This window comes from Copadichromis virginalis, linkage group LG16 (genome assembly GCF_057382275.1).
Source record: "Copadichromis virginalis isolate Kocher_CV1m ecotype Utaka linkage group LG16, C_Virginalis_male_GT1.1, whole genome shotgun sequence".
NCBI lineage: Eukaryota > Metazoa > Chordata > Actinopteri > Cichliformes > Cichlidae > Copadichromis > Copadichromis virginalis.
In genome coordinates this window covers 27,057,674-27,082,014 of record NC_140633.1, presented here as the reverse complement: position 1 = coordinate 27,082,014, position 24,341 = coordinate 27,057,674, and the positions used below count along the sequence as shown (strand labels likewise).

Sequence of the window (24,341 nt, the reverse complement as noted above, 5' to 3'; positions counted from 1 at the left end):
AATTAAACTAAATAAATTGGATCAAATAATGTTATTTGTCATGCTCTTTAATTTAAAAAATGGTTCTTTGATAAGTTGGATGAGTCATAGGTCAGTGTTTAGTGGCAGGTTAAAAAAGGGGAGGGGATGGGGTGAAAAAGCAGTAAATGTCTGAAGAAAATTTTTAAGAATGACAAAGCTTGGAATACAGACGAATGAGAGGATGCTCGAGACATTTGCACGTTACTGTAGTCCTGTGGAGGCTACACTGTATACTTTATTATACCCAGAAGTTTGTATACTTTTATTTTTTACTATAAAATATTACTGAGTTGGCTTTTAAACCAGCTCTTCTCCTTCCTGTTGATAGGCAGGCTCTAAGTTACTTCATTAACATCTTCAGACCTGAGGTTTTACATGCTCTGTTCTGCTGCTGTATTATTCCACTGATTGCGCCTTCTTCCGGTATGAATACCTGCCCATGGTATACGTGCTGGTTGCACTTCCTTCGGTTACAAGCCTCGGGGCTCAGAGAGAAGGCGGAGATTCTCGAAGACGAGCGAGTGGAGAAAACCGCAGCTCCGGGCGGAGCGGGTGAAAAGAGCAAACATCCCCCCTCAGCTGTATACTGTGGGTGTCACCGCTGGAAGTTACGATCTGCTGAGGAGAAACTTGCAAACGAGGAAGAGGCAGCTAGATTCCCTAGGATCAAGACACTAAGCTAATTTTACTCTCCCAGCCGACGGGTTTTATTTTTTCAAATTCTCTCTTTTTTTTGTAGCTGCGAGGAGAAGAGATTAAAAAATGTCTTTGATGGACTTAGAGAAGCTGAAGATGACGTGCGCTGGTCGGGCCATGGCAGTGCTGACCAGCGGTGGAGATGCACAAGGTGACCTCACAACTCGACAATATGTGTGGATGTAAACCCGTGTTTGTGTGGTGGGAAACGGCTAGGTCGAGGGCTGAGGTGACAGCAGCCAGAGGTGTGGACTCGAGTCACATGACTTGGACTCGAGTCAGACTCGAGTCATTAATTTTATGACTTTAGACTTGACTTGAAAAAATGTTGTAAGACTTGTGACTTGACTTGGACTTTTACACCAATGACTTGGGACTTGAATTGGACTTGAACCGGTTTACTTGAAAAGACTTGATATTTTACCCCAAATATAAAATTTAACACGCATATTATATAGAGATTGAAAATGTGACGTCATTCACGGGTAGAACCGCAAAGGATTCTGGGAACTCGTGGCAAGCGGTACTAGCGCACGCAGGCTTTCAATTGAAATCAGTCACACAGCGATAAAAAGAAACACAAAAATGTCAAGAAGCCGTTGTATCATTAACTGCAATAGCCGGTCGCATGACAGCCACGGGAAGCCGACGGGTAAAGAGATCGGTTGTTATCGGATTACGTCGTTGAAGAGAAATTGTTCGAGCCATGTTTCCAAAGTAACAAAGACGCGACGGATGGTCTGGATTGCAGCCATTCAAAGATCAAATATAACATCTCAGAACCCTCCAGCTCACAGGTTAGTCTGCTCCAAGCATTTACACAAAGGTCAGTCTGCTGTTGTAGTTAACATAATTGGTGATATAGGTTACAAGCAAGTCTGGCGCTGAACAGAAATGGTCGCGCTATGCTCCTTTATTTATTGTGCATAAATAGTGAATTGTCCTGACACAATATTGTGTTTCGCTTCTGTTATTATGGTACACTGATAAAAACATATACTTTTATTCACAGGATAAAACAGGTTTTTTGTATCACTAATTGCCCAGTACGATTACAGCATACAATATTATTGTCACTGCTACATTTCTGTGATGCTACCAGAAATTATTTCCACTACTAATTAATTACCGTTGAGCTCAAAGGTCCTATTAATAAACGGTTAAGGAATGTGTATTTATGACGACGATTTGTGAGACTGGTAAACTTATGATACGTACGATGGTCTTTCGTTCTACACGGTGCATTTCAAGGTCCTGCACCCATCCGTCGGTAAACTGTACCTGGGCTTGTTGCAGTGACCGGAAGTTACTAAACTTCATGAGTGTGTGCACTCACTCCAAGAACCGTATGATTATAAATATGCATATAAATATGCTAAGATGAGATAGCTGACTTCATCTAACTAGCAAATGTTTTCCAGGCTACGTTGGTGATACAGTTTTTTTTTAATATGTATGATATTTTTGTCATGCGATTTTAAAGCTGGTCCTACAACCGCATCCAAGAATAACATGCAGCGTATCTCAGAACTGTCGGTGAAAATTATTCTTGGAGCTAGGTTTAATTGAGCTGCATTTTAAAGAGGTGCAATTTCACAATTTGTGTATATTTTCTAAGTTCACTATTTTGTCATGTGTTGAGAAAAACACAGATTAAAAAATTACATGGTCTAATATTTACATTTAGCATAACTGCAACATTATTTTTTCGTTTTTTTTTTAAAGACTCGAAAGGACTTGAAATTCAAAGTTTCAGACTTGTGACTTGACTCGGACTTTTACACCAGTGACTTGAGACTCGACTCTGACTTGCCTGACATTACTTGAGACTTGACTTGAGACTTGAGGATAAAGACTTGAGACTTACTTGAGACTTGCAAAACAATGACTTGGTCCCACCTCTGACAGCAGCTGGTAGTCAGCTCGGAATAGCAGCTGGATGAGTAGGGATCAAAGGTCACACAGTAACTACGAGTTTATAGTAATACTTGTTTACTTTACTTGCTGCAGCAATAATCTGATGTTTGCATTCGTACATCAGTAATTCTAAGACAATCCAACATAATGCACTATTGTGGAATAATAGCAGTACTTTAAGATGTGGTTGTATGCCCATGCTTTATGCCTTCACAGTACCATTTATAAGCATTTTCAGGGGTGTAAAACACTTCAATGTTAGTGCTTCTAAAAGGCTAGACCCTTCTGCCTCCCCTTTGAACTCACACAGTGTATCTGTTTCTGACTAATCAAAGCCTCCCATTGTCTATTGCTGCGGTCAGAGAAGATAACAGATAATGAAGTCATACCCACCTTACCCTTTGATTACCCCATGCAGAGCTGTGATGCAACAGCCTGTGTGCAAAGACCCAAGAAGAGGAAGATCTAACACTTTTTATCCTTGATTTAGGGATGAATGCTGCCATCCGAGCTGTGACCAGGATGGGCATTTATGTGGGGGCCAAGGTCTATCTCATTCATGAGGTAAACAAGCTTTGTATGTAAGCCTCTTTGCATTAAAAAAATGGGACAATAAAGATAGAGTCCTCAAGTGGGACAGATGAAATGTTCTTTGTAATGGCCAGCAGGGGGCGACTCGTCAGACGAAAACTCCTATAAAATAACTCCTAAAGAAGTTTTACCCATCACTTTACAGTCACTTTCAAAACATGAATGCTGTATTTGTTTTACCTTGATTCAGCGTTATTATTTAGGGCGTGGCTAATGTATGCGGTTTCTCAGGTAGAAAAACCCGCTGTAGTTAAGTAAATTGTCAGTTTATTGCTTCTTATTGTGAGTACATTTTGTTTTTAGTTGGGGTTTTTTTGGTAGACAAAAGTAGAATACTAATTTATTGAACAATAAAGAACTGAGTAGGGCAGTTTTCCTGTTGCCTGGCAACTCAATAGGCAGTTGTCCCAGAAAAAAAGACCATCAGCCCCGGCTTATCCAATCTAGTACCAAATGCAAAAGTAGTGTGAGGCTCCAGACATGAAAACTGGGTGACCAGACTGGACAAAGTAGACATGTGTTTGAATGCAACTTTTCAAACTCTCTTGGTAAATAAATACAAAAGGAATAAAAGCAAGTTAGAGTTTGTTCGTATGGTGTCATGTGATAGTTTTTACATGCTCCTATATTCTTATTTTACTGTTATTTCTGATAGGTTTGTAGCATAAACCTATTCGCTGGAACGTTAAGGACAATCTGCTACACAGCAAAAAGCAAGACTCAAGGCACCAAAGTTCTCTGGTTTACTCATGCATGAGGGAGACCTGGCTGGAGCCAAGTGTCGTTCCACCACTTGACCACCATCAGACTCTCAGCCAGGTTTCCCCACAGCACTCCTTTTATTGTGGTTACATGAATATGCATAGGGTCATTAACATATAGCATCTTACATAGGTATACATGTAAACAAAGAATACTGTGTGTGTGTGTGTGTGTGTGTGTGTGTGTGTGTGTGTGTGTGTGTGTGTGTGTGTGTGTGTGTGTGTGGTCAAAAGGGTCATATAACATAAAAGCACAAAGGCAAACATCCTTGGTCAGGAAGAGGGTAGACTAGACCCCCCCAGTAAGGAAGTCCAGCAGTTCATCTAAACAGAAAAGCACTTAGACTAGAACAGACGTAGCTACGTTAATCCTACCATAAAACAATTAAGACAAGATGCGACCTCTTCCCGTGCTCCCAGGATGTAGGTGTGCATTCTAGTGTGGAATACACACCAAGCCTCTGTAGCCTGTTAAAGGTCACACAACTTATCACTACACAATTGATTATACACCTCTAAGCATATATGGTTAAATGTTTCCTAATACAAATGACAATAATAAAATCTAAACCCAACAATTTCAGCTGCTGTTCTGTCTGGTAACAGTCTTCATTTGTAGATTGGAATACTTTTTATGAGCCATATCAGACTATTTGAGCAATGTTTAGTGATTTATGTCACATAAAATACAGTGCAAAAAAATAACTTGCAATAAGGAGACAATTTTGAGTATATATTGGCTTTTTATTTTCTTTGTGGTGTTTTTCTACCGTATTCACCAAACTCTGCAATGCTAGTGACTTTTTGGTAACTTGTAACTTTTACTGACGGGCTAGACAGGCTAACCTTTATTTGATTTTAATCATTTATATGCCGTGGGTATAAAGCCAGACTTTTGAAAACTGTGTGTCTTGCAAAATCAGTCAAAATGTGGGACACTGTCTAAAGATATGGAGCAGGAGGAGAATGAGTAAACATGCTGTGCAGTGGCACTTAATGAAGGGCATCTAAAATCTGTGTGGCAAACCCCTGTAGATAAGAGAGGAGTTGAAAGTACTTGTAGTACGCTGTGTTATTTTGACTCTGGCCATCTTTTACATATAAATACAGCTTATAAACACTCTGAGATTGTTCTTTTTTCATTATTGCTTGACTGCCCTCCATAATAATTTCTTTTCCTCAGGGTTACCAGGGCTTGGTGGATGGGGAAGACAACATCAAACTGGCCCACTGGCACAGTGTGACCAACATTATTCAGCTGGTAGGTTAAACTATTACTGTGGTTAAAGGTAGCTGTTATAAGAGACGATATTCAGCACAGAGTAAAAGTTATTTTGCTACAAAACACTTCAGGAGTGGACATTTTCATATCAAGCATGGGCAGTGTGACACTGAGCCACCATACAGGACATGGACACTTAAGCAGCTAATTAAATTCAGCCATCATGGATTTTACTCGTTAAATTTATGGAGGACCTAATTTAGGAATTAATTGTCAGTTTCCTATTTTTGCTCTCTCTAAGACCCTTAAGGATCTCCTTAAAAATTCATGTGGCTTATGTCTGAAAAGAATTTGAATTTTTGTTGTTGTTTTTCTGAGCTTAAAATTTTCTCTATTTCTCTCTTTTTTTTTTTATAGTTTTATTGTTATTATTTCATCCATGTCTTCTCGTCTCTTCTCTTCCTATTACTGGTTGTAACCTGGTAAGGAGCTTTGCTGCATGCGCTTTTAGCCTAATCAGACGCAGGCTGCACTATTCAGAGTGTCAGGCTAAGTAAACAGTCTTCCAGCCAACCCAGGTGGCCTTGCATAGGGGAGGAACAGTCTAAGCATCTGATTAATTTTTTTCAAGATTGGCACAAATAATAATTTGGATTCAAGGATGAACGGATTGGAATTTGGTGATCAAAGGTCACCGGGACATTTGTTGCCATAATTCAGACATTTATTATGACAAATTTAATACAAATATCTTAAAACAAAAGGATAAAGTGTTGACATTTATTATCCAAATAGCCAAAGGTTCCCTTATTTTTACAGCCTTTATCCAGTGCCAAATATGTGACCATATTTCACATACGTGAACTGTGTTTTGGTTGGGTGCCCACCTTGAAACTGTAGTGGCTGTAGATAAAATGTGTTCGAGCCCAGTATAGTAGATCTCCTGTGCTGCTGGGTTGAAAGTGCTGATGAAGCATCCATGTTTTAGAAGTTGTCACATCCAGATCTGAAGCGTTGTTTGCTCTCTGATGCAATTTTTATTGGCCAAACATAAATATGCTGAATAACTTTTATTAAATTCCTTCAAAACATCTCACTACATTTATGTTATGAGTCCCAACAGACATGGATGCAAACTGCAGCTTGCCTGGTTAGCAGAGTCTTTCAGTGTGAGGTAGTAATTGTAGCTTACCACCAGATTATCTGCCAGAGTATCCCGTTTGCAGGTAAATCTAATCTGTGTGTACCTGTGGTTCCCACCCTTCTATTGTTGTGTGAGTCCTCCTCCCCAGGTTTATGTTTATGCATTTTGAGAGGTCAAAACCAAAACAATTGGAGAAAAATCAAATTATTTCACAACTAGCTGTTTGAATTTTGTATCCACCAAAAATGCGAACCATTGCTTTATGAATCTCACTGATCTACAAAATGCCTGATTAAAATATTCTGTCTGCCTTAGTTTGGTTTTTGACTAGTTTTACATCTCTGCTGCAGGGTGGGACCGTGATAGGCAGTGCCCGCTGCAAGGCCTTCATGACGCGTGAGGGCAGAGTTTCCGCTGCCTTCAACCTGGTAAAGAAAGGCATCACCAACCTGTGCGTGTGTGGCGGCGACGGCAGCCTTACCGGAGCCAACATCTTCCGCAATGAGTGGAGCGATCTACTCGATGAACTCGTAAAGAAAGGTGAGTGTTGCTCAAGAAGATCAAACTACTCAGAGTGCATATCAGAAACAAGAAGTGGAGTCATTTTTTGTTGAAGTCTCAGAAACGTGTTTGGAGTTTATTTAATTTCAACACTTGTGTGTGTGTGTGTTACTTAAGGAAGGATCACAGACACTATGGCTAAGCAGCATTATAACTTGAACATCGTGGGCCTCGTCGGCTCCATAGACAACGACTTCTGCGGCACCGACATGACCATCGGTGCCGACTCTGCGCTGCACCGCATCATGGAGATAATTGACGCCATAATGACCACTGCACAGAGGTGAGCCGCTGGGTAATTCGGAACAGCACTGAAGCGCCTGGTGTTTCATAAAAGAAGCATGCACAAGGTCACTGGATAAGTGAGTAATTAGTAAATGAGTTACAGAAAGGAAGATGTGTCGAGCACACCACATGTGCTGCAGTGCTACTTCAAAGGAGCAGATTTATGGTAGTAAACATACTGCACGTAGATCAAGAAAAGATTAGTCGGCGATTAAGTAATGCCAAACATTTTGTGGTTCCAGCTTTTCATGTGTGTGTTGGGGTTTTTTTTAGTAGTTGTATTCAGTTACTTGAACAGACATGGAGTAATGCTGATGATTTAGCATTACTTAATCTCAGCCCTATCAGAGTTATCTGAATATACCTGAACAGTGAATGATTAACTCTTAATGGAATGTGGTCTTTTGCACCATTCAAGGCTTTTGGCATGACTTCCATCTTGCCCAGACTTGCCTTCTCAGACACCAGCATGTTCTTTGTGTGTTTGCTGACATACTTTGTGGAAAAGAGTCTCACTGTAACTGTTTTGTACTTCCTACAGCCACCAGCGTGCATTTGTTTTGGAAGTGATGGGACGGCACTGCGGGTGAGAGTTGCACTTTAACCCATTTTGCTATCCCATATGCACTGCAGCTGCATGCAGCTCTTGTTATGCATTAACTGTCCTTTTATTCTTTGTTACAACTTTAGGTATTTGGCTTTAGTGTCAGCTCTGGCATCAGGGGCAGACTGGGTTTTTATTCCAGAGGCTCCACATCAGGAGGGCTGGGAGGACAATATGTGTGCCCGTCTAAAGGGGGTAAGACACAAGTCCAGACTGTATGTTAGCCCCATGCATATACTGATTTACATTCACTGTGTGTATCCACATGACAGGTTTGGCCTGTGTCGAAGTAGACGAATTGGGCATAGTGTCAGTTTAGGCATGCCATGAAAGCAGGACAGTTTGCTAATGTCATACAAGCATCTGTGCATCTGCAAGGCACTGTGCAAACCAAGTTGGCTCTGTCCAATGAGGGTCTTGCCTGTCCTGTTGCCACCTCCAGCTTTTTTTGTGTACATAGAGTAGTACAGGAAGCTCTCCCTGATTTATGGTTTTCATTTTTTAAAAGTTCCCAAACAGAGCCGTTTCACCAGATAAATTACTCCAGATGGAAATAACAGTCCTCCTTTGACTGTAGTTGTTCTGACTTTAAAGAACTTGGACACAGGTTTGTGCTTAATGACACAATAACATGTTTTACCCGTTTCCTTCTAGAGCCGCACAAGCGGGGGGTCGAGACTGAACATCATAATCGTCGCAGAAGGAGCCATTGACATAAATGGCAAGCCCATCTCCTCAAATTATATAAAAGATGTAAGTCAGACAACGCACATTAATGCAGCACTACAATCTGAATATATCAGATACTGATTTATAGATTGTTTATTTCACTCCTGCAAAGGTCGGCTGTAGTTTTTCTTGGCGACAGCTGTTGCTGAGAGCTTTTTCAAATGCATAAAACACTGAAATTCTTCCATGTGTTTGTTTTTAAGCTGGTGCAGGAGAGACTTGGTTATGACACCAGAGTGACAGTACTTGGCCACGTTCAGCGAGGAGGAATTCCCTCAGCGTTTGACAGAATGCTGGTAAGCTGAACAACAGATTTCATATTCATATAAAACTTGTAAATATTGTTGAAGTAATAAATTCAGGGACATTAACAAAAATAACTGCGTCTCAAAGCTATTCTGTCAATATTCCTGATTGTTCCTTTTGGCTGACCATTAAAATGATAATTAAACACTAGGACTGTGTGATATGACCAAAATCTCTTATCCTTATATAAGAATTCTATCGTCCGATAACGATATAAATCGCAAAAATGTAACATTTTCTGTAAATTCTGTGAATCTCGGGCAGCTCGACTTGCGTGAAGTGTTTCCAGCTGCGCGTCATGTAGCTGGAGTCGAGTGTTTTAACCGATGCATGAAACTATACATTTTTAGACACAAGTTGTTTTGTGAGTATTTATTACACAGGGTGCTGCGGGGAAAAGCCTGTTCTAACGTTTGAGTCTAAGGTCTATTTATTAGCACCCTGCGGCTCTTTTTTACTTCTCATCCGTAAATAATCTGCTCTTTCACGTGATTCAGTTTATTTTGAAAAGTCAACAGGATCTTGAGCTTTATTGTGAAAGGTTTATGTGGAACATAAACAAGCGGACATGCGATGGTGTTACCGTCGTTGTTGCTAACCATAACCCATAAAAACAGGCGCTTGTCCATAGTGTGGTTATATTAAATATAAGAGAAATAGAGAACTTTAAGAAATTAATATAGCCACTACAGTGACCATCAAAACGATGAAAAAATATTGCCGTAAACAGTTTATTTTGTGACACCACGAAAGAAACGATAGCGAAAAATGAAATGATAGACGTTTTTATATCGTCATCCGATATATATCGTTATATCGAACAGCCCTATTAAACACTATTTAACACAATGAACCTGCACTACTAACAAGTGGCCACAATCAGACTTAACACAAACTGATTACACGAAGAAAACTAGCACAGGATGAGTTTCTGTATGTGGCATAATACACAACAAGATGACCTGATACCGATAATAAAATAATCTATTGATGCATACTAACAAAGGCTGCCTGAGTAGATTTAAAAAAAAAAAAATATTCAAATTAGTATGAGGTTAATTCCAGTATTCAATGTCAGTGCTGTCTTAATTGCACATATATCCAAACACGTGTTTCCAGAGCAGCATATTGGGTGTGGAAGCGGTCGTCGCCCTCTTGGAGGCTTCTCCTGAAACCCCCGCCTGTGTCATCGGCCTGTCGGGCAACCAAGCAGTCCGCCTCCCTCTGGTGGAGTGTGTGGAGATGGTGAGTCTCTCTCCTGTCCTCGTGTAATTTATTTGTAATGAACAGAACAGGTCAGAAGTGAGATGCTGAGCTCTGGTTTTACTGCACCACCCTTTGCAGACTAAGTTGGTGCAGACGGCCATGAATGAGAAGAGGTTTGATGAAGCCATTAAACTGCGTGGAGGGTGAGAGTTTTGATTTATGTCACCTTATTGTTTTTATTGCAAATTAAAAAAACTAAACTAACGATGTACTTTTAGGAGTTTTGAGAGCAACTGGAACATCTACAAGAGTCTCGCTTTCCACAAGCCTCCTCAGTCTAAGGTAGGTCTGGAGGACTTGTAGACAGTTTAAGCCATAAATGATGTGAAATGATCCCAGGATTTAATCTTGGTGTTCTCTTTTATGTCTGACTTATGCTTCCTCAGAGCAACTTCTCTTTTGCTATTCTGAACGTGGGAGCTCCGGCGGCAGGAATGAATTCTGCAGTGAGGTCGGCGGTGAGGTCAGGGCTCTCTCATGGACACAAAGTCTACGGGGTCAATGACGGCTTTCTGGGACTTGCCGATGGAGCGGTGAGGCTGTAATTTTTTGTTTTGTTTGTTTGTTTTTTAACACTGAAGGAGATTTTAGCAGTTCCACAGTAACCTGTGTGAGACTGAAAGGAAAGTGTCTGTCTGCAGGTGTTTGAGATGGAATGGCACAGTGTGGCTGGATGGACGGGCCAAGGAAGCTCACTGCTGGGGACAAAACGGTGAGTGTTTCACTGATATGAATCACTTTACCTGATCTTAAAGGCTTAACCTAACGCAGCAGTGGCTTAGGTGTTACGAGATTTTGCCATACGCTGATGACAAGTTTTGTTTAATTTCCTTCTTAAGGACTCTTCCCAACTCTCACCTGGAGAAGATTGTGGAAACCATCACCAAGTTCGAAATCTCAGCTCTGCTTGTAATAGGAGGGTTTGAGGTATAACAAGCACAAAAGTGTCAAATCTAAATTATTCGAGCCATAAGTTACCGTGTTAATATTGACCTGTATGCCTTTGACTTTCAAAGGGGTACCAAGGTGTGCTTGAGCTCTACGAGGCCCGGACTCACTACGATGAGCTCTGCATCCCCATGGTCGTTATCCCTGCTACCATTAGCAACAACGTCCCGGGAACTTTCTTCAGTGTGGGTACAGACACTGCTGTCAATTGTGCAATGGAGGTAGGGCTCAGCAGAAATATATTTTTGTATGGCTTTCTGTACAAATGTTGTTCTTTGCAGTGTTAAGTTTGAAATCACAACTGCTTTGACCTTTAAGCTGTTTAAAAGACTTGAGTTTATTTAATTTTTGTTCATTTTTATTATAATTTTGCATATAAACCAAATAGAAACATTTAGTGTTTGAGATGTTATCTTCCAGCTTTGAAGACATGGAAAATGAAACGGTGCGGTACGGTTTATCACTCTAAACCTATATTAATAGCGGACACTCACAGGTTACATTGCTAGGTACTCCTGCTCACTGGTTCATTAATGCAAATATCTTATCTGCCAATTACATGGCAGCAATTCAACAGGCATGTAGACATGAGGATGGGGGGAAAAGAGCATGGTTGGCATGGTTGATGGTGCCAGACAGGCTGAGTATTTCAGAAGCAGCTGATGTAATTGGATTTCCCAACAAAACAGTCTCTAGAGTTTCAAGAGAATGGTGTCAAACGGAAAATATCTTAAAATATCATATTACAACCAAAGAATCAAATTCTTCTGCAGAGTTGTGACAAGATCAAGCAGTCTGCCAGTGGGACCAAGAGACGAGTGTTTGTGGTGGAGACCATGGGTGGGTACTGTGGATATCTGGCATCCGCTACTGGCATAGCAGTGGGTGCTGATGCAGCCTACATTTTTGAAGATCCCTTTAACATCCTTGACCTTAAGGTAGAAGAAAAAGATATTGTCTAAAGTCATTTTTGTGATGTTCACAGCACTGTTTCCTCTAATAATGTGAACTGTTTGCAGACAAATGTGGAGCACTTATCTGAAAAGATGAAGAAAGATGTCCAACGAGGTCTAATCCTGAGGTACGTAACATTTTATAGAGTGAACTAAATTTAAACAAGTGACAAATTAAAGGAAAAAGCTGTATTGCATGTATCCTTTTTCCTACAGTGAGGGCACAAGAGGTCACTGAATAGTTTGATAAGTCTAAAAATTGAGGAACTCATGCAGCGATTTGACGGATGATCTGATATCCTCGTGTTGGTGTTGTTCCCAGACCATCATGAAAATGTTGTTCCAGGTTCAACATTGCAAGTGACCAATCACATTGTTGTGACGTTATTCTTTTGCGCGCCAAGCCATTCGTGCATTTATGAAATTCCAATGTTGCAAGGACAATATCAATTCTGCTTACTGTTTATTAAAGGGTTACGGTTAGGGTTAGGGTTAGGGTCAGGGTCCGTTGATCGGCGGACAGAGGCGGTTTCACGCAGCTTAAGTACAGTTTTTTGTTTTACGCCGGTTTTTCCCGAAGTCTCAAAGGTATGACGTCACAACATTCTGATTGGTCACTTGCAATGTTGATCCTGGAACAACATTTAGTATGATGATCTGGGAACAACACCAACACGAGGATATCAGATCAACCCGATTTGACAGTCACCCAATCTGAGCCCAAATGAACAATGGGAGATTTAAAATTGACATGTTAGGCAGCGCTCACAGGACTGTCTTCAGGTAGAACAGTACAGCTAAGTTTTAGTTTGCAGCTATTTACTCATAGAATAGAAGATGTATTATGTATTTTGACTTCATTATTTCACTCTATGTTCCATGTGAAGCACACAAATTGTTGAATTGATGTATTTATAGATAGATTCAAATTGTGGAAATTAGTTTCCTGCCCATGCAACCAGATACCGGATAAGCAGCAGAAAATTATGGATAATTATTGTATAAGTGCCACATCAGTTTTTATAATTGTCTAGCTGAGCCTGCATCCAATAACACTGTGGCACTCCTTTGTTGATCATGTTCTCTGTCATGACAGGAATGAAAAATGCCATGAAAACTACACTACAGATTTCATCCATAAGCTGTATTCATCAGAAGGGAAGAACATCTTTGACTGCAGAGTCAACGTGTTGGGACACCTCCAGCAGGTATGGATCAGTTTTCCAACTTTGAGTTGTAGTCAAAAGCTTACATAGACTCGTCATGGGAATGATTGTTTTGTGCTTTTAATGATTTCTTTGAGCTGTTCTGTTTTTATTGATTGTACAGCATCTTTAACAACTTAAAAAAACAAAAACAACAATTAGGTGCATGTGTTTGAATTATTTTTAGATTTTTTTTAAATCAACATGCTAGACAGTGGTCTCGGGAATGTCTTAAGGTTGAATGAGTTTCAATGTCTTGCTAAATCAACTTTACTACGCTTTAAATTAACACCCAACTGCAGTTAAAAAAGCTGATGAAAACATCCTTGAATATTATCATTTTATTTCTGGTTTATGCTGTCCTCATGTTTGTCTCCAAATTTCAACTATTTAGCTGTTGAACTGAGATTAAGTTGAAGAATTTGGAGGTAGTCCTCGTCCTTTATTACTCCATTCACTTTTTGCAATGTACCAGTACCAATGTCAGCAAAACAGCCCCAAAGCATGATGCTGTTAGTGTTCTTAGGTTCAAAAGTCTGACTTTTACTCCTCCAAATTTACCTTTTCATTGTGGCCTAAAAGGTCAATCTTTGTCTCATCTGACCATAAGTCTTTTATCCAGAAGGCTTTTGACTTGTCCATGTCAAGTCTGAAGGTGTCAATTTTGGAGAAAGGGCTTCTTTCTTGGCCCATATCCTTATAGTTCATAGTGTTGTAACATTTGAATCACTGTAGACAATGATGCTGGTGTTCCAGCAGTTTCCACTTCATAGCAGGCTTGAGCCTTGGTGGTTCCTGCAAATCCTAACCAATTTCCTCTCATCTGAGGTTGACAGTTTGGATCTTCTTCCAGACCATATAGCTTGAACTGACGATCTTGGAATCTGTGGTTGGTCAGAAATGGCTCCAAGTGACAATACTTCTTAGATCGTCACTAAGTTCTTTGGACCTTCCCATTGTGCTGAGTAATGGTCAATCCAATGACTGCTGTCAAACAAAAACCTTTTTATTCTAGCAGAGAAACTACCACTGTAGTCAATCATGATCATTGACGAGATGCTAATAGTCCTTGACCTTGCCAAGCTAAAAGCCATTTTAGAACCTTTTGCACATATATATTTGAACCTGTGTGTACAGTTTTGACCTTGTGTGGAGAGAAAATCCAAAAATAAATTCAAACGTGTGCACACAATTCGTCATTCCTGGAAAAACAACAGTTGAAGGAGATCATTAAAAGCCCCAAATCAACATGACATTCATGCCTGTGATGAGTATATTTAAATGTCTGACCTCAACTGCAATTGGCATTTTGATGTGATAATTTTGTTCTCGGTTTGGGCTGTAGGGCGGGGCACCTTCTCCCTTTGATAGAAATTTTGGCACGAAGCTGGGCGTGAAAGCTATCGAGTGGCTTTCAGAGAAACTGACTGAAAACTACCGACAAGGTAGGTTTACTGCAAGTCGTGGATGGCATTGATAGAACATGAAGCAATCCTGAGTCAAACATCAGGTGTATTGACTGAATTTTTTTCCACCAGGCCGAGTGATTGCCAACTCACCAGAAACAGCATGTGTCATCGGCCTTAACAGGAAGGTTGTCTCATTCACCCCTGTCACTGAACTGAAGGAAATAACCGATTTTGAGTAAGTAATACAAAAAAAATCTAAAATATGCTGCTTTTGGAAAACACATTGTCTTGTTTATTAATTATTATCCTTTTAATCTCCAAGGCACCGGATGCCCAAGGTAGAGTGGTGGTTAAAACTGCGGCCCATGCTAAAGATGTTGGCCAAGTACCAAACCAGCTTCAATGAATATGTCCCAGGAGAGATTGAACATGTGACTCAACGCTCCATCAGCATTGACAGTGGATTCTAAGCTCTCTGTAAAATGGCAGCATGCTTTGCACCTTTTAGCTTTTATCCATCATTTTTAATTCCCATCATCACATATCGTATGTAACCTTTCTTCACAAGCTTGGGCTTTCAATTTGACTGCCTGACTTCTTGTTTTCACGTAAAGATATTTCAATGCTTTCCATCAAAATGCAGAACTCCCTTGCTCTGCCCTCTGATATATCGGTTAACCTGATGGATTCAGAGGTTTTGTGTGCTCCTTCATGCACTAAAGTTGCTTTTATTTGCTCAGAGAAGTTCTGGTCATGATCCAATTTGTGCCCAGACTTTTTTGTTTGTGCTTAGGGGGCATACTGTATGGGCACAATAGGTGGCGGGACCTTTACTCCATGCCCATCTCTTAAACTTGAATGACCATGAATATACTTTCTAAATGCCAGCACTGATCTCACCTGTGTACCAGTATTTATTTGACAAGGAATTCAGCACAAATGTTTTCTTATTGTGCCAAAATCCAAGGGAGGCTTTGTATATTTAAACCACTGCTCAACAGACAGTCATAAGTACCACTGAACAAAACATTTTATAGATTAACTAATGACTGTGCCATGAAACAAGACTGTATGCAAGGTGTTATAAATGCTTTCTCTCCAAAATCATGAGTGAATGAGCCAGAAATCATATGATAAAGGAATCTTTTTAACAGTTTTATTAGTTTTATTAATATTTTATTAGCTATAAATAAGAGCTACTAAATGTTTATTGAGATACTCTTATATAATCTTATTTAACACATGAAATGTCTGAATGTGACCTGAAATGGCCAGTTAAGTGTCTTCGTTTGTTTTTTTTTAATACTGTTCGACTGAAAACTGCTTCTGCCTTTTAAACCGAACAGCAAACAACAAAATATGAACACACACCTGTAAACAAACTAAACTTCACAAAAAACTATTTCACATGAACAATGAAATCTGTAAAGAAATATGAACTTACGTGTGTATTATTGTCTCTATATCTGTCTTAAATAAAATTCTATTGAACTCTATTAGAAATCAGTTAATTGTTGTTTGAATTTTCACTTTAGGTTAAACCTGCAAATTAATAATGACTGCTCAACAGAGCAAAAAATGTGTTGCTATTTCAGCTCCCGCTAATGTCACAACATAAGATGGAAGAACTTAACTTGAAAACACTTTTACAGCTCTTAGAAATTGAATGAAAATGGAAAATCATTTCCACTATTTTCTTTTTTAGCTGATTGAGGGCTCTTGGTGGCAAAAGCAAACTGGAAGTCCTCGCATGTCTCTGGTTGGTCAAACAGGAATTGAGGGCCTGTGAAATCATATACAGCACACATCAGTGGTCCAAAACGACACACCACACAAACACATTGTGGTTTGATACTTACTGCTTGAAGATTTAGATTCAGCGGTTTTCTAGAAATGGTTAATCATAGTTTAGTATGTTTGTTCCAAAACCGAGACGACATGAAGTAGAGTAGGCTTTCAGTGAAAAAAACATTACCTTCTCAGTGAACAAAGATCCAGTGAAACCGAAAAAGTCCTGCAAAGAAACCTGGAGGTAATTCCAAAAGCAGGAAAATACTTTTTTCTGTCTTAATTGTTTGTTGAAGGCAACTGGACATTTTGGGGGATTTTTTGGTTCATGAGAACGTTTCAAGCCTTATCCAAGAGGAATCTGACATATTTAGCCTCCCGGAGTTGGTCCTGAGAGTTGCTGGCCCATGCTGTCATGAGGGCTGTTAAAGGTCACAGAAGCAATGGTGTGAATTCTCTGCAAAACACTGGCCCTCCCACATGGGTCACAGTGTGAGTGGCGGTTGAAACCAGAGTTAATAATAGTTTTGTACTTTATAATCAGTTTTCATTATTTTTTCATTTTGACTATTTGTTTTTAGTTAAGTTTAGGTTCAGTTATTTTCCAGAGTTTTGTTTCAGTATAGTTTTTACTGTATGGTTGTAATTTACTTTTTATTAGACTCGGTGCTAGTTTTAGTCTTTTTAATTATTATTGTATAAGGAGGCCATATGTTAGAAGCAATATTTAGGAAAACACATCCAACAATGCCCCATCAGGAAAGCTATTGTGGGGATGAACAAAAAGTATTTTACCAGCATAATATAATCTGCAGTATGATCATTGCTTTAACAATGTAACAGATAGCTTTAAGATGGCCTTAAGATGTTTATGATGATGTTAACTTTGTATTCCAGGTGCAGTTATAACTATTTTATACATATTGCATATCTGTGCTTATTTGAGTTGATGTTCAGGTTCATTAATGGTTTTGAGCTTCATCTAGTGAGAGTGTCTAGATGATCCATGCTGAGGGAAAACTAGAACATAGAAGGAATTGCAGTACATGCTTACACAACAGTTCATTTTAATATCTTTTATATGTTCATATTCTTGTATTAAGCTTTTAGTAGGGGTTCTTGATTAAAACATTTATTTAGTAGAGGACACATACATAGTCTCAGTTGTTACATATCAGAGTGGCTTCTGTCTCTCTGTCTGGTTAGAGGTTAGGAGCTAGTCGCGAGGTGAAACAGGGTGCAATTGTGGTTAGCACACAGACACACACACACTTAGTTAGAGAATCATTTATAGGTGAAAGTTTAATCATGTTTTGCTGGGGTTGCAAAAAGAGCAGTTTGTCGCAGAACTGCTGCTGAGGTGTCAGGATGACAAGCGAGCATCCGGCAGTGACAGGAAGCACCTGTTATGAAGATAGAAGACAATTGTTCTTTTAAACGGTGTCAAAAGTCATTGTGGTTTTGATTTGATCTATGTATAAAATGTATCTGTGACGTTGAAGGGGCGTCATTAAATTTAAGCCCTGACGGTATAAAATATCTGTTTATGCTTTGATTAAGTCGAAGATCAATTGTTGTTTCCAGTGATCTTCCCACGTGTGAATTAAAATCTTCGTTTGACTTCACCCGGCCGGACCAGTGTGGTTATTCTTCGAGCACCTCTTGTACCCTTCCTCAATTTTTGAACCTTAACACTATAGTAACATTTTTACCAAAGTAACAGATACCAAAAACTAAGGATATTTAATTATTTTTCCTTATTTATTCCTGTTTGTTTTTTTTTTATCTTGTTTTATTTTATTTTCCAAGTTCACAAAATTGTTTATGTTAGTTTAAATTTTTTTTAGGTTTATTTTAGTTACCACTGTTGCTTGTGCTGTACCAGTGGCACATGTGATGTGACAATAAAAGTGATCTATTTTGATTTGATTTGATTTAACTATAATAACGGGATGGGAAATAAAACATCGTCATGAGCCAAAAAGGACGTCCAGTTTCCCTAAACTCAAGCATGTAAGACACCATGAGCTGGATGCCTAAAAACCTACACAATGATTTCTGTGAGATCATTTATTCCTCACCTCCTCCTGTGATGAGCCCACATCAAATCCAAATCCAGGAAAGCCTGGTGTGTTGGGATCAGAGTTCAGAGAGAACAAGAAAGCTGGAGATTTGGTCTCAGAGCTCCCTTGATCTTTGGAGCTGGCTGGGCTAAAGCTACAGCGAACACACGAAAACCAGTTGTCAGGACTTGAGTGAGTGTAATTCAAAGCATCAGACCACTCATCCAAAGTCTTACTTAAATGAGAATGTCGGGGTTGAAGACGCAATTGTAATTTTTGACTGAGGATCAGTCTCCTGAGATGGAGGCTGAGAAGAAGTAGCGAGTTCCTCATCGTCCTTGTCGTGTGGTGGCTGCTCTTCATGTGTAGCTGCTCCCTTCTCCATCTCACTCTCAAAAATCTCCTCTGCATAGAAAACTGTGGGCAGCTTCTCCTGTCGAGGGGGTCAAAGCATTTCCAACAGTTCGGATGGATACTTGTAAAAGTGGGTTTTCCATTGTGGCAATACTGTTCTGTGGAGTGCCTCGAGCAACTTGATATTTTCCTGGAAACATACACGGCTTCTAAACTTCTCTGATACAGTAGAATAGATTATTAAAAGTCTTAAAAATTGTATTTCATTGATAAAAATGTCAAAATCATACTTTGCAGGTCTGGACTACATTTCCCACAAAACAGCACATTTCGGTCTGTTGTTAGGTTACCTCGTAACCCCTACAACCCCAGCTTTTCATGTAGGTTTCTGACAAACAGTGGTAATTTCTAATCCTGTGCTGGGTTTCTATGTGATAAGCAGTGCGGCTTCTAGTAAAGGCATACAAAACTGTGGAATGCCTTTACTAGAAGCCGCAACTACCTATTTATAACACACACTGCTGTGGAGACAGCAAGGTAAACTAGGACAGCAAGAAGAAATAACAAGAAAAAAGAAAAAGTTATACATTCAATACATTTGGCAAATTTGTTTGATTAACTGGTTCAGGTGTATTAGCAGAAATTGCAAGTATAGTAAACTAAAAATCAGAAAACCTGGTGTTCTTGTGAAGTCTCCTCTTCCTGCTCCTCAGTGTGCATGTCCTCTGGCTGATTCTGATCTGAAGAAGCAAATATTCTGTTCACGTGGTTTGATTAACATGATCATTCAAACTAAACTCGTGGCACCAGAGAGGCGCACCACAAAGCCAGATTAACAGGTTATGTCGAGCTTGAGCTTTCAGTATCACATAAGTTACCAAGGTCATCTTAATCTTGCTAGATGATGAGGATGACTGTTTGGGATTCAATTTTAAAAAATACATTTGTAAAAATGTGTAGGTAATTGCACAGACTTCCCTGTAATTATAAAACAGGATGGTTTTATTTACAGAATATGTCATTTGTTGTTTTTAAAAAAATTAAATTTCTCAATGGTGAATAGTGAGATTTTCTCTCTGGCTTAAAAAAGAAAGCTTGTGATTGCCCTTTTCCTATCTTTAGTCCTTTCTATCTTTACTTTACATATTTCTTTATCATCCAAAGACAGACTGAAATAGACAGCAATCAATCTATATTATGAGTAAGAAGAGTCAAATAATGTCCCCTTTTAATGTGAGTGACCCCGAATACACACCCTTCAGCATATGACTCACCACAAAACTGTTGACTGGACCACAGCTCCTTACTTCCTTCCTCTGGGGAAGTACTACAGGTGAGTAAATCCTGGATGTTTTCCTCATGGATCTCTTCAGCATTTACCTCTTCATCAGATGTTTTATGACCACTCTGTAACAAATGCTCAGATTTATCAAAGTGTGAAGTTATAACTGGAACAGCTTTAACTGCCTTTCATGATTGCTTGCCAGTGTTTAGATGCATTTAATAAAATACTAAATCTGTACCGTTGTCTGATTGAGATGCAGAGAGGAGATGTCAATGGAAGGCTCTCTGTCCCTGGCTGTCTGATGATCAAATCCATTCTCTTGTTCTGTTACAGGCTGCAAGCCAAAAGCACTAGAAACAAAAAATGGGCTCGGTCAGTCAGAAATGACCATTCCTGTAAGCTATGTGATTATTCTTTGTGAGTGATTCACTAAAATACCTATCTGGCAGTTTCTCGGTGGAAAATGAAGTAACTACTGGACCTGTTCGGACAAAAATTTAAGGGACTGTATACCAAGCTGTAAAAATTTTCAGCTCTAACAGAGCAAAGCTCAAAGATACGAAAGGTTTATCACCAGTAAGATGGTCCAGCTCCTTCTGCTTCATTGTTATTTGTTCATCCCAAGCTTTGATCCTACATTCAATTTCCTCTTTTTCAGCCTTCAGCACGAGGAGCTTTTCAGCAAGAGGATTTTGTAAATAATATTCTTTATGCTCCTGGAAAATCTTTCTGTAGCTTGCAATCCTTTCTTGAAAGACCTCCCTGTTTAGGTATAAATAAAGAACATTTAACATGTCTGTTTCCAACACACAAAAGTATTAATCACAAACAAGGCTGCTAAATGAACCCACGTGTCATGGTTGTAGTCGGCTTTTCTTTTCTCCAGTTCTGCTTTCAACGTCTGCTCATATTGAAGAAGCAGGCCGTTAATCGCCTTCATCCTAAATTTATATAAAAGACAAGCAGGTACTCTGTAGGTTATTTACTTTTACTCTGTCACTTGCTACATATTAATTAAGTAAAAGACTTTTTTAGAACTTACAAAAGAACTAACAAAAAATGAAGCTGTTCCCAATCACAGGGTTTCTAGGGGATAGTGCACGATGGATCAAAATTTGATGAGAGTGTCCTTTGTTCATTACTTCACCAGTTTTGACAACAACACAGGCTGAAATGGAGCCTCAAACCATCATCCAGCCTTAACCATGTGTTATAGCTGGCTGTAGACACTTGACTGACCTCCTCTGTACATACTGACGACAATTTAAACTAATGGGATTCATCACTACATAAGACCTTGTTCCCCGATTTTCAGTCCAGTCCCGTGTAATTTGGCATACCTCAGCCTGGCATACCACTTCTTAGGAATGGCTTCTTGACAATCATCCTTCCAGTGAGACCAATTTTGTTTGGTTTCAGTGAACAGTAGAGATCTATCTCTCAGGTCCTGTGTCAAGTCTTTACTGGACTTTTTTTTCTCTATTTCTCAAGGATAGGACTTTGAGATCCTGTTCATCTTTAGCTTTTTAATGTTTCCATCACTTCTTCTATCCTCCACTTGTCCTATTTTCTATTATTTCTTTTTAAGAACCATCCTGCGATATACCAAGTTTTCAGCTAAGCTCTTTGGGAATCATTGTTGGTGCAAAATGCTATTTCATTTCTATCAAACTGAGTTATCTTTGGCATTTTTTGTAGAATCGACTCAAGAAATGGGAGTAAATTATATGTTTTTAGGGCAGGGTGCTAATTACAAAGTGCCTAAAAATACAGTTTAAAATGACTTCCTTGCTACGTTATCTGTTATGTGCAGACAAAATACTGGTTCATTCCTTGATTTAGATGCATTTTTATGCTTGAATGATTCACAGGTCAGTGTTAAGTGGCAGTGTTAATAAAGATACAAACAACAACAACAAAAAAAACATTGGTCATGAACAAGGACTAGATTGAAAATGAGTGAAAAAGCATCCAAATGTCCAAAGAAAAACTTTAAAAGACCTTCAGAAAGCCTGGAGAAATAATACTCAAGACCACTGTAAAAATCACAAGAAAGTCTGGCTCCTTGGAGCGAAATATAAAGAAATGAGAGGTGGCTCAACACTTTTGCACAATCTTCCTGCACCGTAATCTATCATGGTTTGGCACATTTATTTCCTGTTTAATTTTACAAAATGCTGTACCTTTTTGCATTTGCTTTATTACGTGTTACAGTGCTCTCTTTCACACTGATTTCCTCTTCAAGTTGCTCAATATTTCTGTTGATTGCTTCAATGTAAGACTTCTTCTCAGCAATGTTGGCTCTGGAAACTGTTGCCAAACACATTAACACAGCACACAATAATCTTATATTAAAAGATAAAGTTCATGATACAGGATTCCCCAACATTGTGCTTCTGTTAATAGCTGATAAGGAAATTCAAAAGGACACTATCACTTTAAAATCAAATCCCTTAAGGCTAGTCAGGTGGTTGGAAGTGTACTCAATGGATAGCCTGATCAATCAGTACTAAAGCAGGGATCTTTAAACAATAGTGGGCTAAATGGACCTTATACAAGGGAATGAATGGGCAATGTTTTTAAATGACTCAAGACAAGGTGACCAGATATTAAAAAGAGGATACTGCCACTTAGTATCATAAAATGCTAGAGACTGGACCCACAGGCAAGCATAACAAAAAAAACCCTTTAGTCATTGATCCAAAAAACAGAAACAGAGAAAAAAACATAAACAAAACAAGAAAAACTAAATAGAAATGGGCTTGTGAAACAAAAGGTAGACAAACAGACAAGGTGATAATTGACGTGGCAAGTCTATACATATACACAAAAGAGTAGATTGAGTACAGGAGAAAGTGATCAAATAAGGAAATCTAATGACAGACAGTTAGAAATGAGGGAAGAGAACAAAAGCAGGAAATAAAAACACACCTACATATGAGAAAACCACCCTTCAACGTAATGCGAGAAGTCAGCAAAAGGACAAGTGACTAACAACTACTGAGACATTAAGTATACAGTTGTTGGACATAGATACAGTTTTGTTGATTTTGGTCCTTCACGTTACCACTTGTGAATTTTAAATAAAACAATCAAAATGTGATTAAAGTACAGAGTTTTAGCTTTAATGATGTATTGATTACTTAATTTTGTGTAGTACAGAGGAGAAACTACAAACATTTTGGTGTTGTACAACAAAATATAGACCCAATCATAATATAACATGCAGACAGAAACAGGGAGGACACATCAAGGTGGCCAAGAGGGGCTCTGTGACTTAAACTGACAAAAAAAAAGCTTAATGGTGTTTAATATCTAATAACAAAAGACACAAAGGCCTGTCTTTAGCCCAGTTTATCATTACCTTTCTTAAGCCACTGTTTTACACCAACATTAGCATCAACACATACCTTTAGTCTGTTGGTTAATTTCATTCTTCTTTTGAGATAGCTCCCGAGCTTGAAGAGCTATAAAAAAGTACATATAACACTTATCTTTCATAATAATAACAAAAACAACAATAGTATAAATAAACCTCTAAAACCTTTTTAACATTGTTTAAATTGTCATGTTGTCTAGCTAGCTTCCTGGCTTGTGACTGACATTTAGCCATACAGCTAATAAGCTAATGCTAATCCAAGATAACATAACTGATGTAATAAACTGTAATAAACTGAATAAGTGAATTTACCGAGGTGAAAGAGGAGCTGGTCAATATTATCAAATGAATCCTGGTCATTCATTTTTATACTTTGAGGCTAATATTATCACATCAACTGATCCCGTTCTTTAGAGCTATTGAAGCTAAAGCTAAAGGCTAGGAACTGAGACTTCTTCAGGAAATGACATTGTTTTAATGTTATTTTTAATTAGTTCAATTAGAAGTAAAGGAATCAAAATTCATATTATTTCTACTGACTTTTTTTAAAGGCTACCATATTATTGAACGTTTTTATTAAGAAAAACTTAAAATTCCCAATTCATTTATTTAAATTCATTTTATGTAATTTTAATATGTTATTATTAATAATAATTTTATGTTGGTATTGTATGAAAATTTTAAATGATAAATGATTTTCTGTAAAAACAGTAGGAATTCATCGCTATTACAGCCTACTCATTTCATATATTTAATCAGTGTGTTGTTTACTATTGTCTACTAGCCACAAAAAGCTATTTTGAGCTTCTTTTTTTTTAAAATATTTTTGACCTTATATACTCATTTATTTGCTC

The 24,341-nt window shown here is 38.7% G+C and overlaps 2 protein-coding genes across 5 annotated transcripts; one reads left to right on the top strand and one right to left on the bottom strand.

Annotated features, from left to right (window-relative positions):
* Window positions 1-534: 534 nt before the first annotated feature.
* On the top strand, window positions 535-16,114 carry pfkla (phosphofructokinase, liver a). 2 transcript variants are annotated; one of them, XM_085434187.1, is made up of 22 exons: window positions 535-868; window positions 3,125-3,198; window positions 5,170-5,247; window positions 6,703-6,892; window positions 7,031-7,196; window positions 7,740-7,784; window positions 7,889-7,997; window positions 8,457-8,555; window positions 8,735-8,827; window positions 9,957-10,082; window positions 10,182-10,246; window positions 10,322-10,385; window positions 10,490-10,636; window positions 10,745-10,815; window positions 10,943-11,030; window positions 11,120-11,272; window positions 11,825-11,989; window positions 12,071-12,132; window positions 13,101-13,212; window positions 14,555-14,654; window positions 14,748-14,853; window positions 14,941-16,114. In XM_085434187.1, exons 1-22 carry the CDS (start codon window positions 784-786, stop codon window positions 15,086-15,088), a joined length of 2,346 nt encoding a protein of 781 aa, XP_085290313.1. In that variant the 5' UTR covers window positions 535-783; the 3' UTR covers window positions 15,089-16,114. The 2 variants fall into 2 exon arrangements, with proteins under 2 accessions (XP_085290313.1, XP_085290314.1); XM_085434188.1 differs by lacking the exon at window positions 535-868 and adding an exon at window positions 1,030-1,514.
* LOC146690966 (uncharacterized) lies at window positions 15,753-23,968 on the bottom strand. Of its 3 annotated transcripts, XM_085434190.1 has the most exons (14): window positions 23,800-23,967; window positions 23,519-23,575; window positions 22,292-22,418; window positions 20,960-21,049; window positions 20,683-20,870; window positions 20,547-20,589; window positions 20,347-20,458; window positions 20,098-20,230; window positions 19,499-19,563; window positions 18,706-18,902; window positions 18,488-18,623; window positions 16,594-16,632; window positions 16,478-16,505; window positions 15,753-16,401 (listed from the first exon to the last, which is right to left on the bottom strand). In XM_085434190.1, the coding sequence occupies exons 1-14, from the start codon at window positions 23,849-23,851 to the stop codon at window positions 16,274-16,276; spliced, it is 1,395 nt and encodes a 464-aa protein (XP_085290316.1). In that variant the 5' UTR covers window positions 23,852-23,967; the 3' UTR covers window positions 15,753-16,273. The 3 variants fall into 3 exon arrangements, with proteins under 3 accessions (XP_085290316.1, XP_085290317.1, XP_085290315.1); XM_085434189.1 differs by lacking the exons at window positions 15,753-16,401; window positions 16,478-16,505; window positions 16,594-16,632 and adding an exon at window positions 16,657-17,809 and having other exon boundaries at window positions 23,800-23,968; XM_085434191.1 differs by lacking the exons at window positions 15,753-16,401; window positions 16,478-16,505; window positions 16,594-16,632; window positions 22,292-22,418; window positions 23,800-23,967 and adding an exon at window positions 16,655-17,809 and having other exon boundaries at window positions 23,519-23,576.
* Between the last annotated feature and the right edge of the window lie 373 nt (window positions 23,969-24,341).

Excerpts from the sequence above, each read along its gene's own strand:
- pfkla (XM_085434187.1), top strand. The coding sequence starts at position 784 with ATGTCTTTGATGGACTTAGAGAAGCTGAAGATGACGTGCGCTGGTCGG. Across the intron at positions 10,637-10,744 it reads TGGGACTTGCCGATGGAGCG|GTGTTTGAGATGGAATGGCA; the intron begins GTGAGGCTGTAA and ends GTCTGTCTGCAG. Across the intron at positions 10,816-10,942 it reads TCACTGCTGGGGACAAAACG|GACTCTTCCCAACTCTCACC; the intron begins GTGAGTGTTTCA and ends TTCCTTCTTAAG.
- LOC146690966 (XM_085434189.1), bottom strand. The coding sequence starts at position 23,851 with ATGAATGACCAGGATTCATTTGATAATATTGACCAGCTCCTCTTTCAC. Across the intron at positions 20,871-20,959 it reads GCCGACTACAACCATGACAC|GGAGGTCTTTCAAGAAAGGA; the intron begins GTGGGTTCATTT and ends ATACCTAAACAG. Across the intron at positions 18,624-18,705 it reads ACCCCGACATTCTCATTTAA|CTTTAGCCCAGCCAGCTCCA; the intron begins GTAAGACTTTGG and ends TGTTCGCTGTAG.